Genomic DNA, 15,101 nt, shown 5'->3' on the forward strand with positions numbered 1-15,101 from the left:
TTATAAAGGCCTTTCCCTAGGGCTACTCTGGATGTGGCAGCTGGCTCCCCCCAGAGCCAGCGATCCAAGAGAACAAGCAAGGAGGACACCGCAGTGCCTTTTATGACCTAGTCTCCAAAGCCACGCCCTGGCACTTCTGCTTTCCTCTGTTCCTTAGAAGCGAGTTACTAAGTCCAGCCCATATCTTGAGAGGAGGCGTATCAAAGACTTCACACATATATCTTAAAACTACCACGGTAGTGATGTTAACATCTCACTTGCATAATTTATTTGAATTTTTTTTGCATCTAGTAAAACTCCGTGCTTGCATATACTTGCTACTTTTTTGTTGGCAACCTTTTAATCATAAATTTTCTATTTCCTATTTACTTCGAAGACATTTCAGTATGATAGCCTTTTCTGTACTGAATTTTGTTATTGTTCTTTGAATCTCTCTTTTCTCTTCTTCATGTAATCTTTGAAGGATGGATTCCAGGAGAGAAAAATGAAAGTTAATATACTGAGCCACATCACTGCTAATTTCTTCTGCATCTTTATCCATGAGGAAAATGAGAGCATTCTTTTTGGATGGTGCCTGTAGACGTCTATGCAGTAGCGGAATGTCTGTTTTCTTTAGCCGTCTCTGCTCTCCTGTCGCAAAAATAATGTAAAGTGCAAAATCCCGGGCACTATTTTCAATCTTAAATTTTTGGAGAATTTGCTTTATTACTTCTTCAGTTCTCATATCACTGTTTATTCTGACCTTAGTTTCTGATCCAATGGCTGGAGTGAAAATTGATGTTTCATGGTTATAAAAGTGTCCGTTCATAGAGGCCCTATGCTTCTGTCTGTCCTTTCTGTCCATCATCGGAGGCTTCATCCTTTTTCTCACCAGGGTTGCTCCACTCTTGGTTCTATAGAGCAATGGGGATTCAGGTTCTTCATCTGCATGAAGCTTCAGAGTGCTACTGTGATAAGATAAATAATCTTCCTGGGAATCTGTTGGTCCAGACACTGGAATCTGAGTCCTGTCCAAATCACTAATACAGTAAAGATCATGAAATTCTCCCCAGCGTGTCGTTCCCCTTTTGGAAAAGACATCTGGTGACTTCAGCACAGTGAAAGAAGGGATTTGCTTCTCATCTTGTGTTTTCAGTTGTATGGGCTGCTTTACTCCCCAGAAAATGTCCAGCGTTACTTCAGCCATTAGTTTACCATCGTCAGTCTGTCCATATAAGATATGCAGATTTTTCTGGTTCCTATAAAAGATGTTATAGGTCTTCAATAAAGAATGAAGCTCTTTCCTGGTAACGCATGTCCTCTCATTGATGTGGATCCAAGAAGAGGAGAGGTGAGCCGTCATAGTCATTTTCTCCCCCTTTCTGAGATCATCTGAGGCTCCCCTTAGCTGTTGAGCTGAACCTGCTCCGGAGAGCGTGTTCCCCTGCTCAGTTCCAAACTCTGATCATCGTTGGAGAGTCAGTGCTTGCTCACCTGTCCCGGAGGCGGAGCTGGGGTCGGAGACAAGCGCGGGAGGAGAGCCGCACACGCTCCTGCCCGGGCAGGGCTCCCTCTGCGCCTTGTTCAAATCTTTTAAAAGGCTCTTTCATGGTATTGAAGGTGAAGGTGCTGAAGAGGCACCACTGACAGTACAAATAAGGACCTGATAAGTCTTTGGGTTTATACCTTTTAAGATGCCCCACCCTCCTTCATTCTTTCTTTCCTGCAGCGTTTTGTTTTGGTTTTCCTCCCGTCACTTGGAAGAGCCCCACTTGACTGGTGTCTCCTTTGGCTCGGACCACACCTGCTTGCGCTGACCTTGGCAAGTCTGGCTCTTTAATTGCCACACAGGCTTACCTGCTCCCTGTAACAACCACGTCTTTGGTCTCATTACCGCAGCCTTACCAGAGACGGGGAAGAGACTGTCTCCCATCCCATAGCATCCTATCCATGAGCAGGGAGGGGTGGCTGTCAGCAAAACTGTCCAGAAGTTGTGCTGCAAGTTCTCTTCTTTCCTCCTTACTCAATTCATCTCTCCCCACGCCCTCCATGGACTTTATCTGATGGTGTCTGCCCCTTCCACCGAATACCTTGGCGTTGGCAGAGACTCATACTTGTTTAGTTCCTGGCAAAGTCTAGGCCGAGAGAGCACAAAAGTACGTGGTGGTTAGGCCCGTCTGAGGCAAACTAAGAAACTTAGAGTAAAAGATTTGGATTGAATGTGAAACAGCTGTGAGAAGAGGTCCTGATAAGCCCCCCTCTTTTCTCCTGATCAATCTCAGTGCAGTTGAGACCTACTTTGAACTCACTCTGAAATAGTCACACTGGAATATCCTAAGAAGTGCGTATTTCCAAGGCCGTGTGAAGTCCATTTCTTATCTTTTAGAGAGTCTCAACGTTTAGCAGAACTTTAGGCGTACTCCTGGCACACACCAAGTCTCTTATTATGGGCTGAGCTGTCGTGCCAGAGCTGGAGCTGGGCAGATGGCACGTCCCTCGTTGCCACGGCTGATGGAGCAGGTCCGGTGCATGTTTACTTTAGGGGGGAATGGCGAGGCTCGTCCTGCCTCTCACAGGGTGGGCTTACACGGCAGCTTCCCTCTCAGGCACACCTGTGTCCAGTTGGGAGCAGGACAGGTCTCGGGAAGGTGGCAGCGATCCTGAAGTGTCTTTGTGCTGGTCCTCCCCTTGTTTACTATGCTTAGCTACCAGCTTGCAGTATTTTCAAGGTTGCAGAGAAGAGTCGTTGCACGACAATGAGATTTCTGGCAACGGGAAACAGAGCTTTCTTTATAAATGCTTCACTCCTGATCTCTCCCTGGTAGAGTGGGTGTGTGTGTTATGTGTGTGCAATGGAAGGGTATTTCTGCACTAGCGGGTCATCTAGTTTTCACTACCATGGACTCATTTTCTTTTTTGTTTCCATATGGAGTCCTTGTTTGGAAAGGTTTACCAAACAAAAGGACCGCCTTGCATTTATTAATGAATTTAAAAAATTACAACACAATTGACACTCATCGTCCAAATTCAAGGCATATAAAGGTTGAGAGTAGAAAGCGAAAGAGCCTGTTTATCTGTCGCTGTTTTCTTCCCCTTCCTGGAAATTACTGCTGTTACCAGTTCAGGTTACTTCTCTCCACTTCCTTTTCTATTAAAGCAATTTTGCACTTTTCTATTAACGTGTTGAGTACATAGAGAATATGCATATTGCTATCCATGTAATACATATCTCTATCCATATCTTCTTAACCTAGGTGAGAGCATAAGTCATGTAGTATCCATGTAGTAAGTGCTGTTCTGTGACCAGCTTATTTTATTCTATATTTTTCTGTATTTTTTTCTATAACATTTCTTGAAGTGATGCCTGGCCTGGCCTATGTACAGTTACATAGTGTTCTGTTGTATGAATAAGCTATAGTTTAGTTAGTTATTCCTTTATGGTTGAGCATCCAGTTTCCAGCTCCCACCCCTTTTGATACCATAACTACAGTACTGTAAGAAGCATAAACATCTTGGCACATATACCTTTATGACATTAAGTAATCATTATGTTTTTTGACACTTTTTTATTAACCAAAGACACAGGCAGCTCCCAATCAGTCTTTCTGATCAAGATGAGATCATGAATATTATTGCATTGAGCTGAAGTAATTTTGGTCAGAAACTTAGGAATGTGATTATTTAGTTAGCCTGTTCTGCCTAATCTAGTAGACATATTTGATATCTGTTAGACTCTTTGAAATGCTAAAAATAGTCTCTAGACCTTCCCCTGACCCCATGCCACCCCATTATATGACTGCCTTTGAGAACAGAAAAGATCTTACCCTGTTTGTGAGTATATTCTACCCATTGGTGTAACTCACAGGGAAATAAAAAATTCGATAAAAAGCATAAACAATTTGACTGACTTTCTTAATAAAAGTGTCTAATTTGCCTGACTGAATTGATTTATTTGATGAGCTTAATCAGCTTTTTTTGGTACTTTGTAATTACTGACTATATGGACTTAGCCACATATACCAAATATACTACTAATTTTATTATTTTCAATCATAAATATCATGATAACCTAGTAATTTTTATCGTTTGGAACTTTTATAGAAGTGCTTCATAAATTATAATTTTATTGGAAACAATAATCCTGACCTAGAGGAAATAACACTATAATTTGAATCCTAAAGACAGACCTGGGTTTGCATTCTGTTTACACCATGATTAGTTGTATGGTCTTGGGAAAGTCTCTTGATATCTTCGAATCTCAGATCCCTCGCGTGTAAAAAATGGGTAATAATGATACTGACTTGAACTAGAAGGGTTGTGAGGATTAAATAAAATGGTGTCTTTAAAAATACCTAGTTTAGGGCTTCCCTGGTGGCGCAGTGGTTGAGAGTCCGCCTGCCGATGCAGGGGACGCGGGTTCGTGCCCCGGTCCGGGAAGATCCCACATGCCGTGGAGCGGCTGGGCCCGTGAGCCATGGCCGCTGAGCCTGCGCGTCCGGAGGCTGTGCTCTGCAACGGGAGAGGCCACAACAGTGAGAGGCCCGCATACCGCAAAAAAAAAAAACCACCCAAAAAACCTAGTTTATTGCTTGACATATTAGAGGCTTATTGTTATTATTAAGCTATTATTATTATTAGCTGATAAACGGACCACGTGTTTATATATTTGGAAAATATATGACTGGGCTTCCCTGGTGGCACAGTGGTTAAGAACCTGCCTGCCAATGCAGGGGACGCGGGTTCGAGCCCTAGTCCGGGAAGATCCCACATGCTGCAGAGCAACTAAGCCCGTGCGCCACAACTACTTAGCCTGCTCTCTAGAGCCCGTGAGCCACAACTACTCAGCCTGAGTGCCACAACTACTGAAGCCCGTGCCCCTAGAGCCCGTGTCCCACAACAAGAGAAGACACCGCAATGAGAAGCCCGCGCACTGCAACAAAGAGTAGCCCCCGGGCTTCCCTGGTGGTGCAGTGGTTGGGAGTCCGCCTGCCGATGCTGGCGACACGGGTTCGTGCCCTGGTCCAGGAGGATCCCACATGTCGCGGAGCGGCTGGGCCCGTGAGCTACGGCCGATGAGCCTGCGCGTCCGGAGTCTGTGCTCCGCAACGGGAGAGGCCACAACAGTGAGAGGCCCGCGTACCGCGCGCACCGCAAAAAAAAAAAAAAAAAAAAGAGTAGCCCCTTCTCGCCGCAACTAGAGAAAGCCCGTGCACAGCAACGAAGACCCAATGCAACAAAAAATAAATAATAAATAAATAAATAAAAATTTAAAAACTTAAAAAAAAAAAGATATGACTGAAACCAGAAGATGCCTCATTTGGCATAATAAGTCTTGCTATGAGAATTTAAAACTGTCTTTACAGTGTCCCTGAGAGAATAAAGTGGTTATTATAATAGTCACTTTATCCATTGGAAAACTGAGATACTGTGAGATTAAGCAAGCTCCCGTGGTGACACAGAGTGTCATTCCAGAGGGCTGACCTCAATACTTGGCCATTAGACCCACTGCTTTTTAAAGGATGGTGCCCCTTGGAACCGCCTTTAAAATACCGGAGTTGGGAGATGAGATTTGTGGCCATGAGACGACAGGAGACAATCACTCTATAGAGACAGTCCCCTAGGTGACCATGGTTTGGCCCGCAGTGCATCTGAATCTTTGAAATCCCTGGCTGTGCTTTAACTAGGGAGGGGCTAATGTATTTTGGAATTCTTTTAAGAAGAGTATGATTTTTCTTTTTCAGGTGGAATCTTTTTAATCTGCCTTTTTGATCTTTCACATTGCATCTTGCAAACATCTCTTAAATGATTCAAATCAGACAATATATGTTTTACTTCTAAAAAATAGGTTTTTTAAAGTTTAATTAAGTTTGTGAGCCAGCAGTGGTCAAGGAACTAAAGACACACACACACACACACACACACACACACACACACACACAGATGTTTGTCTATTCCTCAAGCCTCAAGTCTAGCCCAATGTTTTACAAATTACAAGTGTTAAAGGGATATTTATTAAGAATTAGGCTCGCAGAAGGACAACACTTGGACCAAGGCTTTATGCTGGCAAACATCCTGGGACTCAATTTCTTTCAGGCGTGGTGGGATTTGGCTCCCTGGGTTCTGAGTTTTGGAATGAGTGTGGGGTGAGTGTAGAGGAGGGAAGAACAGCTCAAATTCTGTGGATCAGCCTTGGGCAGACAAACAATTGTAGACACACCATTTCTCTGCAAAAATTGTTTCTTTCTCATTTTGGATTCTGAATCACATCTCATTGGCTAAAGGTTTCTTATCAACCTCAGTGCTCCACATTAGAAATTCACAAGTATAAGACCTTAAAGAGATGTTCCTCTAAACTGCTTTTCCATATTAAGTGGGGCCCAAGAGGACCATTCCTGTGTAAAACATGTTGGTTTCTAGGGTCCCTAATGAGTATGCTTCAAGGAGACAGAGGACAGCCGCCCCTCACAATAAAAATGGAAGGTCAAAAAAAAAAAAAAATGGAAGGTCAGAAATGGTTTTTTAAATTAATTTTTATTGGAATATAGTTGTTAACTAGCACTCTGCTGTTTGGCTTGACCGCACATGGGGGTATTTTTAGGACCAGAACAAATATGTCACCCTTCCTTGTAGGGTAGATTGTATCTTTTTCTTTTTCTTATTGGAGGAATAGATAAAGAAGATGTGGTACCTATATACAATGGAATATTACTCAGCCACAAAAAAGAACAAAATAATGTCATTTGCAGCAACATGGATGGACCTAGAGATTTTCATACTGAGTGAAGTAAGTCAGACAGAGAAAGACAACTATCTTATGATATCACTTATATGTGGAATCTAAAGAAAAGAGGGGGGGACAATTGAACTTATCTACAAAACAGAAATAGAGTTACAGATGTAGAAAACAAACTTAGGGTAGATTGTATCTTAAGAAAAATCCATAATTATTACTTTAAACTTAAGGCAGGAAATATTTCCAAAACTAGTCAGTAAACAGAACATTATAATCCAGCTGTTGTTGTATTTGTATAGTTTAAAGAAATGTTGGTCATATATTACTTAAAATTTTAGGGAGTTGGGCACCACCCAAATGCAGAACAGATTAATTTCATGGTTTCTATATGCATTTGCACAAATTAAAATATAATCCCTCACTTGGTTTTTTGAACCTCTTTCTTCAATTAGTTCTATATGCTGAGCCAGTCAGACAGCTGTTTTCAGAAACAGTCCAGTTTCTTCTATATGTTGTTATTGTACAGTTGAATTCCTTTATGTGTGTATGTCAATGTCACAAGACTAATGCCTGAATTGTAAGTTAACCATGCTGTATCAGTTTGCCCCAGTGACAAGTCCTGTATATCCAATTTTGCAAAATCGTTAGAAAATTTTCTGTAGAATTCTTCTAAGAGTGAACATAAACTTCTCATGGGCAGTGGGAGATTTCTCATCCAAACATCGAAGAAATGATTCTTAACTTTAATCTTTTTAAAAGGAAAGCCAATTCTTGGTGAGAATATTTTAATCTTATATTTTAACAAACTTTGAAGAATTTATTGATCTCAGAAAGCTTTCTAACAGCTAAATAATGAACCAAAGAAATCAACTCCAGTGGCCTCAACTTACAGTGAGGAAATCAAAAGTTGGGAGGTTAGGTGAAAATGAACTTAGTCATCAGTTACACCCCGGTCTCCTGCATCTAAGACTAGTTACTTCTCGCTGTCCTTGCTGTTTCCTCTAATAATGGCATTTAACAGATGGACATGTATGTTCTTTAGTAATTCTTAAAGGGGAACAATTAGTGAACTATGTTTTGTTTAGATATTTTCCCTGCTTCACTTTCTCTATATAACTTCTTTTTTGTTCACAGATGTATTAAAATATTCTTTAAGAAGTGTAATCACTTTATGAAACTGGATTTTCACACATATGACAAAGATTAGTTGTGCATCCAGTTTGTGTTTGGGTTCATGATAGGCGTTACCAAGAGATGGAAAAATGAGTCAGTCTCCTATATGGAACTCCAAACATTCAGAAAAAAATAATTGATGTCTATATATAAAATATTTTCACAGACATGATCTCCTTTATCTGCCAATGTTATAGAAAATCTTCTATGGTTATGGGAGGGTTTATGATGATATTATTATTTTTTAAATTTAAGTATATTTGATTTCTAATATATTAGTTTCAGGTATATATCAGAGTGATTCAATATTTTTTAGGTTATGCTCCATTTAAAGTTATTACAGAATAATGGCTATATTTCCCCATGCTGTTCAATATCTCCTTGTTGCTTATCTATTTTATACATAGTCGTTTGCATCTCTTAATTCCATACCCATATCTTGCCCCTCCCCCTTCTTTCTTCCCACTGGTAACAACTAGTTTGTTTTCTATATGTGATGATTTATTTAACCAATTTTTCTGTCATGTTTCTACCTGTTGGGAGAGAGAGTAGAAATTTTTAGAGGGGCTGGTTGACGAATCATTCATTCATTCATGAATAAGCAAATACATTTGAGTGCTCTGTTCCTGATACTGTGCTAGAAACTGGGAAAACAGCTGGTATCCGATAGATATGATACTGCTCTCAGGAACTCCAAGCTGGTGGGAAAGTAAATAGTTTCACAAATACATATATAATTGTAAAGTATGATAAATGCTATGAAGGAAAAGGATGGAATGCCATGAGAGAGTATTACAAGGAGACTCGATTTAGCTTGGGGAATTAAAAGAGGCTTCTCCAAGAAGTAAACTTTCAGCTGAGACCTGAAGGATGTGCAGTGGTTAGGCAAGGAGTGGGGAAGGGACCACTTGTGAAGTAGATGCAGAAAACAGGACAGCCTGCTTCAGGTACTGACAAGCATCATTTGTTCAGAGGCTGCGGGTGTGGGAGACAGGGGTAGAGCTGAGGCTAGCAGGTGATTACACAGCCTCATGGATGGGTTCTCAGCCACACAATGCTCCTTCACTTATATGCCAAGTCGTATGTCACTGGGAGAGGATCAAAAGTGTTAATATGTGGGAGGGCTGACAATGGTTATTGTTGGTTTCTTCTCTCATCCTTTTGACACTGCTGTCTCCCTGTTGCCCTGGGTGTTCTCCAAGTCTGCAACTGAACCTTACAGATCTTGCTTCTGTCAATTACCTCTTTCTGTAGTTACCTGGACCACATCTATTTATACCTGATACATGACAGCTCTAAAGCTCAGGCTTGTGCTAAGTCAGGAACCTGGAAGCAATAGTGGGCTTCTGCTCTGAAATAAGATTAAGTAGCTATTTTCGTCTTATTTTAACAAGGACGACTAGAGTAGTGCAAATCACTCATCAGTAAGAGTATAAAGGCAGATAATAAATTGTACCTTGGTATCTTTCCTCTCTGACTCCCTCTCATCTCTCTCCTAACTCTCTTTCCTCTCCTCTCCCCCTCCCCCTTTCTCTTCCTTTCTTCCTTGAGAAAACATGGACAGGGAAACTCATAAAATATAAATATTCTGCGTAGTAATTATAAAGGAAATATTCACGCAATCTTCACTCAGAATGCGAGAGAATGTTACTAGCACTCCAAAGTCCCCAGCAGGTTCCTACCCTAAGTAGTATCCTCCCTCCCTGCCAGACATAACCACTACCCTATTGTGGTATCCTATTATGGGATTATGCTACCTCCATACCTATTATAGTATTTATTTCCTTGCTTATCTTTATAGTTTTACTACCTAATTATGCAGGCTTAAGGAATATAGTTTAATTTTGCCTGGTTTGCAGCTTTGTATAAATGGAATCACTTACAAGGCCTTCTGTTCAATCTGGCTTATTTTGATTAATTGTATATCATTAGAAACTTTTATTTGGAAACAATTTAAAATTTTTTAAAAATGACAAAAATAAAATTGTGCCAAGAACTCCCATTTACCTTTTGTCCAGATTTACCTACCGTTTACATTCTACCTCATTTGGTTTATTATGTATGTGTGCTCTTTCTCCTCATATATACATAATTTTTCTGAACCATTTGAGAGTAAGTTATATACATCATGGAACTTTATCCATAAACACTTTAGTGTATATTTCCTAAGAATAAGGTTATTCTCTTATGTCACCATAGTATAGTGATCAATATATAAATTTATATTGATACAGTACAATCTACTGCCTATAATGCAATTTTATTAAATAACCCTTTATAGCAATTTTCCCCTTTCAGTGAAGGTTTCTCTTTAGTATAGGACCCGGTTTAGGATCAATTATTGCATTTACTTGTCATGTCTTTAGTTTCCTCTAATCCTGGATAATTCCTCACCCTTTCTTCCTTTTTTTATATAATAATAACTTTTGTAATACATGCACTTCCCTACTCCTTTTAAAATAGAATGTTCCTCATTTTGTGTTTGTTTGGTTCAACATTATTGAAGATTTTTCCATGCTGTATTTTTTGCAGTTTTTTTCATTTTTATTGCTAAATCATGTGTGTAACATTTTAAACATATGGACGCAAATGTCACAGTTAATAATTATTTCACATGTTCTTATAACTTTTGTTAAAGAGAGAAATTAACTGAACTAGTATGATACTGAATTTTCCTTTTATGAGAAAATCCCAGCCAGTACGTCTACAGTGCTGTACCCAGTTTACCTGGTGGAAGCTACCTGATGCCGAAATGATGACCCAGAAGAAATAAACACTCTCTGAATAATCAGGATTGCCAACCCAAACCCACAAAATGATTGTAATCACAATCCTAAGACTTCAGCTTTAAATATTTGTTCTGAAAAGACACAAAATTATCAGTCACTGAAGACATTGAACTAGGATCAGGGGCTATTAGGATGTGCAGTTAATTGGAAAATGACTAGTGATGGATAAACCTCAGAAACTCTAATATTCAGGGATGCATATGTGAAACTTTTAAAAATACTTTTAATCAAATGGGCTCAAATCCTTTTGGTTAAACCCTTTTTCTTCAATTACTGGTTCTCTTTCTGCTCAAATGAACCAGAATTCATATGTTATTTGCCTTGCCTCCATCAAGATATTCTTTCTCATGTTTAAAAGTGATCATCTTTGTTGATACTTCACTTTGAAGTCAGTACAGGGTTGCAGTATGTGATGACTTTTATGATAATTACCTTACATTTGAGCCAAAAGAATTCCAAGAACTAATTTGGTTCCAGGAAGTGGTTTTAACTTTCATTCTTCCATGTTCAAAGTCTGTATTTATCTGTATCTTGCTTTTTTTTTTTTAACATCTTTATTGGAGTATAATTGCTTTACAATGGTGTGTTAGTTTCTGCTTTATAACAAAGTGAATCAGCTATACATATACATATATCCCCATATCCCCTCCCTCTTGCGTCTCCCTCCCACCCTCCCTATCCCACCCCTCTAGGTGGTCACAAAGCACCCAGCTGATCTCCCTGTGCTATGCGGCTTCTTCCACTAGCTATCTGTTTTACATTTGGTAGTGTATATATGTCCATGTCACTCTCTCACTTCGTCCCAGCTTACCCGTCCCCCTCCCCATGTCCTCAAGTCCATTCTCTACGTCTGCGTCTTTATTCCTGTCCTGCCCCTAGGTTCTTCAGAACCCTTTTTTTTTTAGATTCCATATATATGTGTGTAACTTGCTTTTAAAAAGGTAGATGCTCTTACATTTAGTATGTATACTTCCAACTTCTCCAGAACCTTAGCTTTCTTTGTAATTCTTTTCAATTGATTCAGATATTGAGATCATAGACAATATTTCCTTCTTTCTAGATTAGTTGCATCTCTTTAAGAAATTGATCACTGATGGTTGAAGACAAAGTCTGACACTGTGCTAGGTAATTCTGGCCTGATCCTTCTAACAAAGGTGTTTACTGGATTGAGAGATAAATGGAAGGCTGAGAATTATTATAGCATTTTGGTCATAAATAAAAGATCTTGATTTAATGATATGTTAGAATTTTGATTAGGTTTAGAGATTCTAAATTTCTGGGGAGAAATAATAATATATGTAGCTTTTTGCAGCGGGGTGGAAGGAGAAGTAAAACATTGTTATTTGAAGATAGCAGTCTGGCAGGCAAAAGGGTTTCCATGTCCACAGATGACTCACATTGAGAATAATGAGAGGTAGGTTCGAACAATGAGGCTGTACGAAGGTATCGGATTTCAAGAAAGTAAATTTTGGAGAATTAAGAAATCTGGTGAATAAGGTGCCGTAAGAGGAAGTATAAAATTCACGAGCATGAAAGCAGCTGAAGAATCTTTTAAGACACCATAATTAAAGCTCAAAGAACCGCAGGCCTTCTGAAAAAAAGAATGTGGAACCTAACAAAGATAGTATGTGCCTAATACACTGGAGAAAGCAAGGAGAGCTGTGTAAAGATCTGAGAGAGAGAAACAAATCATTTCAGACCAATTGTCCTGTTTGCTAAACGGAAATGATAGGGGAGCTGGAGAGGTCTGCACAGAAGAGAAATGAATACAGAGTATTCTTTGAAGGTCTCGCTAAAAATAATGGACAGAAAGAACCAAAGTTTGTTATTTTTAGTCATTGATGATGGTTGGGAAAAAGGGTGGTAAAACAATTTTTAATCCAGAATGAAAAAGGAATTTAAAAAACCAAAAACAAAAACAGAAAGACATGCTTCAGAGAATAAAAGCTTGAAATAGCTGAAATGATTGATTTTAAAAAACAATCAGTTTAGCTCTTCAAAGGAGAAACTACACGGGCAACTGGGAACAATTAAATTGTAGTTTAATAAATAAATTATGAGCTTTCTAGATTTGGTTAGATGGATAATTCAAGTGCATAAGGCCGTGAAGTGGAGGATTTGGAGAAAAGTTCAGGAAGATTCCTTCAGTCCAGAGAAACAAATGTTTTCGGTCTAAAAGAGACCCAAGAGCAGAATCAGCATGGAGAAAGCCATTTGGCAGGAAGAAGGAAATGAAGCATTTTTCCCTTGTGATTGAATAAAATAAATGGTGGTTCTTGGGACTATATAGGCAAACAGGGAGACATGTCAGTGGAATATCAGACCAATTTTTTTTTCTTTATGATGAACTTAATTCCACTAAACATTTGTTTGTTCTCACCCCTGGTTAGATGCTACCCATCTCTAAGCTCTCTCTAATGCTGACCCCCAGAGATATAACTATCAGAGGAAGAAGTGGGGAGCAGGTGATAGAATCTTTGAGGGCTGGAAGGAATCAAGTATTATTGAGACCAACACTCTCATTTACAGACGATGAAACAGACCTAGAAAAGAAGAGACCTACTAAAGATTAATAATTGGTGAGTGTCAATGATGGAATTTTGTCCTTCATTATTTAATCTCCCCTTTTACATTGATCCCCTTCCTCACCGTTTGGGGGAAATCTTTCCTTGTGGATAATCTGTCTGGGAGGAGACTGCTTCCCTCTTTCTCTGTGGCACTGCAGCCAAAGGAAGACAAATGACCTTGCCAATTACTCCCTTTTTCTGGGAACTTTGGCTCTGAGGGAGAGATGCAAAGATGTGGGAGGCTTGGAAGTCATCGTAACATCAATGGGACATTGTATGGACCTGACAGTTCTTGTTGCAAGACGTCTGTTGTGGCTCCAGTTGCCAAGTCTTTAGATTTCTCTGTGTGTTGTTCACTTTCTAAGTTGGGTCTTCTGGCCTTTTGACGATTTCGCATCCTTAATGTCCCTTCAGTGATATTCTCTTTTGCTTACCATAGCCAGAGTCTTGTGACCATGAGCCATGTTTGGTACCCCAATACTAAGTAAGTTGAGGAAATAAGTTGGGGAAACACAAATGCCTCTCAGTTTATTTTGCTTCCTATGGCTTAATTATTTCCAACAGACATCAGCATCTGTCCCCCAGCACTATTTGGAGGTGATGATGTAATGAGCTGTGATGTAATGAGCAAAACTATGTGTACAGGAAAAGATTTTCTAGTGGAAAAATGAACAACTCTTGTTTTTTTGCTCTTTGTTCATTGCTAACAAAAGAGAGGTATTTCCCTTTTTAGGTGTCAAGAAGATAGTCATGTTTGTCAGATTGAAGGAATTCTCTTGCCCCAAGAGAGAACGCAACAATTTGGATTGTTCAAAGGAGAATGAAAGGATGAAAGAAGAGGGTGGGTTCTCTAAAGGTAAGCACTTGAGTCCTGCTTTAACACGATGCTTTGGAAAGTAGCAGCATCTTTGAAAAGGTCTCATAGTTGCTGAGGGACAGAACACCCAGTGCTTTAGCCTTGGCAACCTCCAAAATGTCACTGCTGCTAAATTGGCCAGAGAGACGGATACAGTCCATGGAGTCTTCAGTCTCCCATGGACCATGAAAACTTGTGATACATCTTACACCTGAAGGTTGGAAAAAAAATTCATGCTCATTACCTGTTTCATAATACTAAGCATCCAAATAAAAAGCAATAGGTTCAGACAGATGGTCAAGGAGTTTGTCTATAAGGTGTCAAACAATTGAATTTTGGGGGTCCAAAGTGAGTAGAATTTACCGTTATCATTTGATGTAGTGTGATGGAGCTGGTGTTGGCCCTGGCCCTTGTTGAGAAGACATAGTGGTTTCTTTTTCTTTAGAGAACAGATGACGATGAGTAGGAACTGGGTGCAGAGTAAGGGCAGTGGCTGTTAGGGAAGTTTTCTTTCACGTGAGTATATCAGGAGACCTTATTTTTTTGTATCATTTGGAATTTTTACATCTCATTCCTTCATACAAGTCATTCACTTCTTCATTTAATGCCCATAAATACTTACTGAGTAAGGCACAGTTGTAGTAGTTTTAAGATTATTTTCTTATTGGGTCCTCACAACACAATTTGCAGTACAGCAGCCATTTTATCTTCATATTAAATCGACCAAGATAGATTGATAACAGTCACACGAGTTGTCAATTTTTATCAGCTAGCAAATGGCAGAGCTCGTCAAACCCAAATCTTCAGAGGGCAGGTCCCAGTGTTTGCCAACCTCCCATCCCTGCCACCCTTGAAATTGTCACTCTGACTCAGTAACTGTGAGATTTCCAAAATCATACATAGCACAACATAGCTCTGTCCTTTGTGGTGCCATTGGTTTGTGTCTTAGCTTGTATTCCCTTGGAAGCTGTCCCTGCCTAAGATGAGGATTCAGTGTAAGTGGT

General features: G+C 39.7%; 1 protein-coding gene and 1 pseudogene across 1 annotated transcript; both read right to left on the minus strand.

Moving 5' to 3' along the window:
* Positions 1 to 361: 361 nt before the first annotated feature.
* On the minus strand, positions 362 to 1,348 carry LOC132428766 (ras association domain-containing protein 6-like). Its single transcript, XM_060017070.1, has 2 exons — positions 784 to 1,348; positions 362 to 681 (listed from the first exon to the last, which is right to left on the minus strand). The coding sequence occupies exons 1-2, from the start codon at positions 1,346 to 1,348 to the stop codon at positions 362 to 364; spliced, it is 885 nt and encodes a 294-aa protein (XP_059873053.1).
* Positions 1,349 to 1,469: 121 nt separating this feature from the next.
* The window catches only part of LOC132428767 (ATP synthase subunit beta, mitochondrial-like), a 77,602-nt pseudogene continuing 63,970 nt past the window's right edge, over positions 1,470 to 15,101 (minus strand).

The sequence above is a fragment of the Delphinus delphis genome, chromosome 7 (genome assembly GCF_949987515.2).
Source record: "Delphinus delphis chromosome 7, mDelDel1.2, whole genome shotgun sequence".
Lineage (NCBI taxonomy): Eukaryota > Metazoa > Chordata > Mammalia > Artiodactyla > Delphinidae > Delphinus > Delphinus delphis.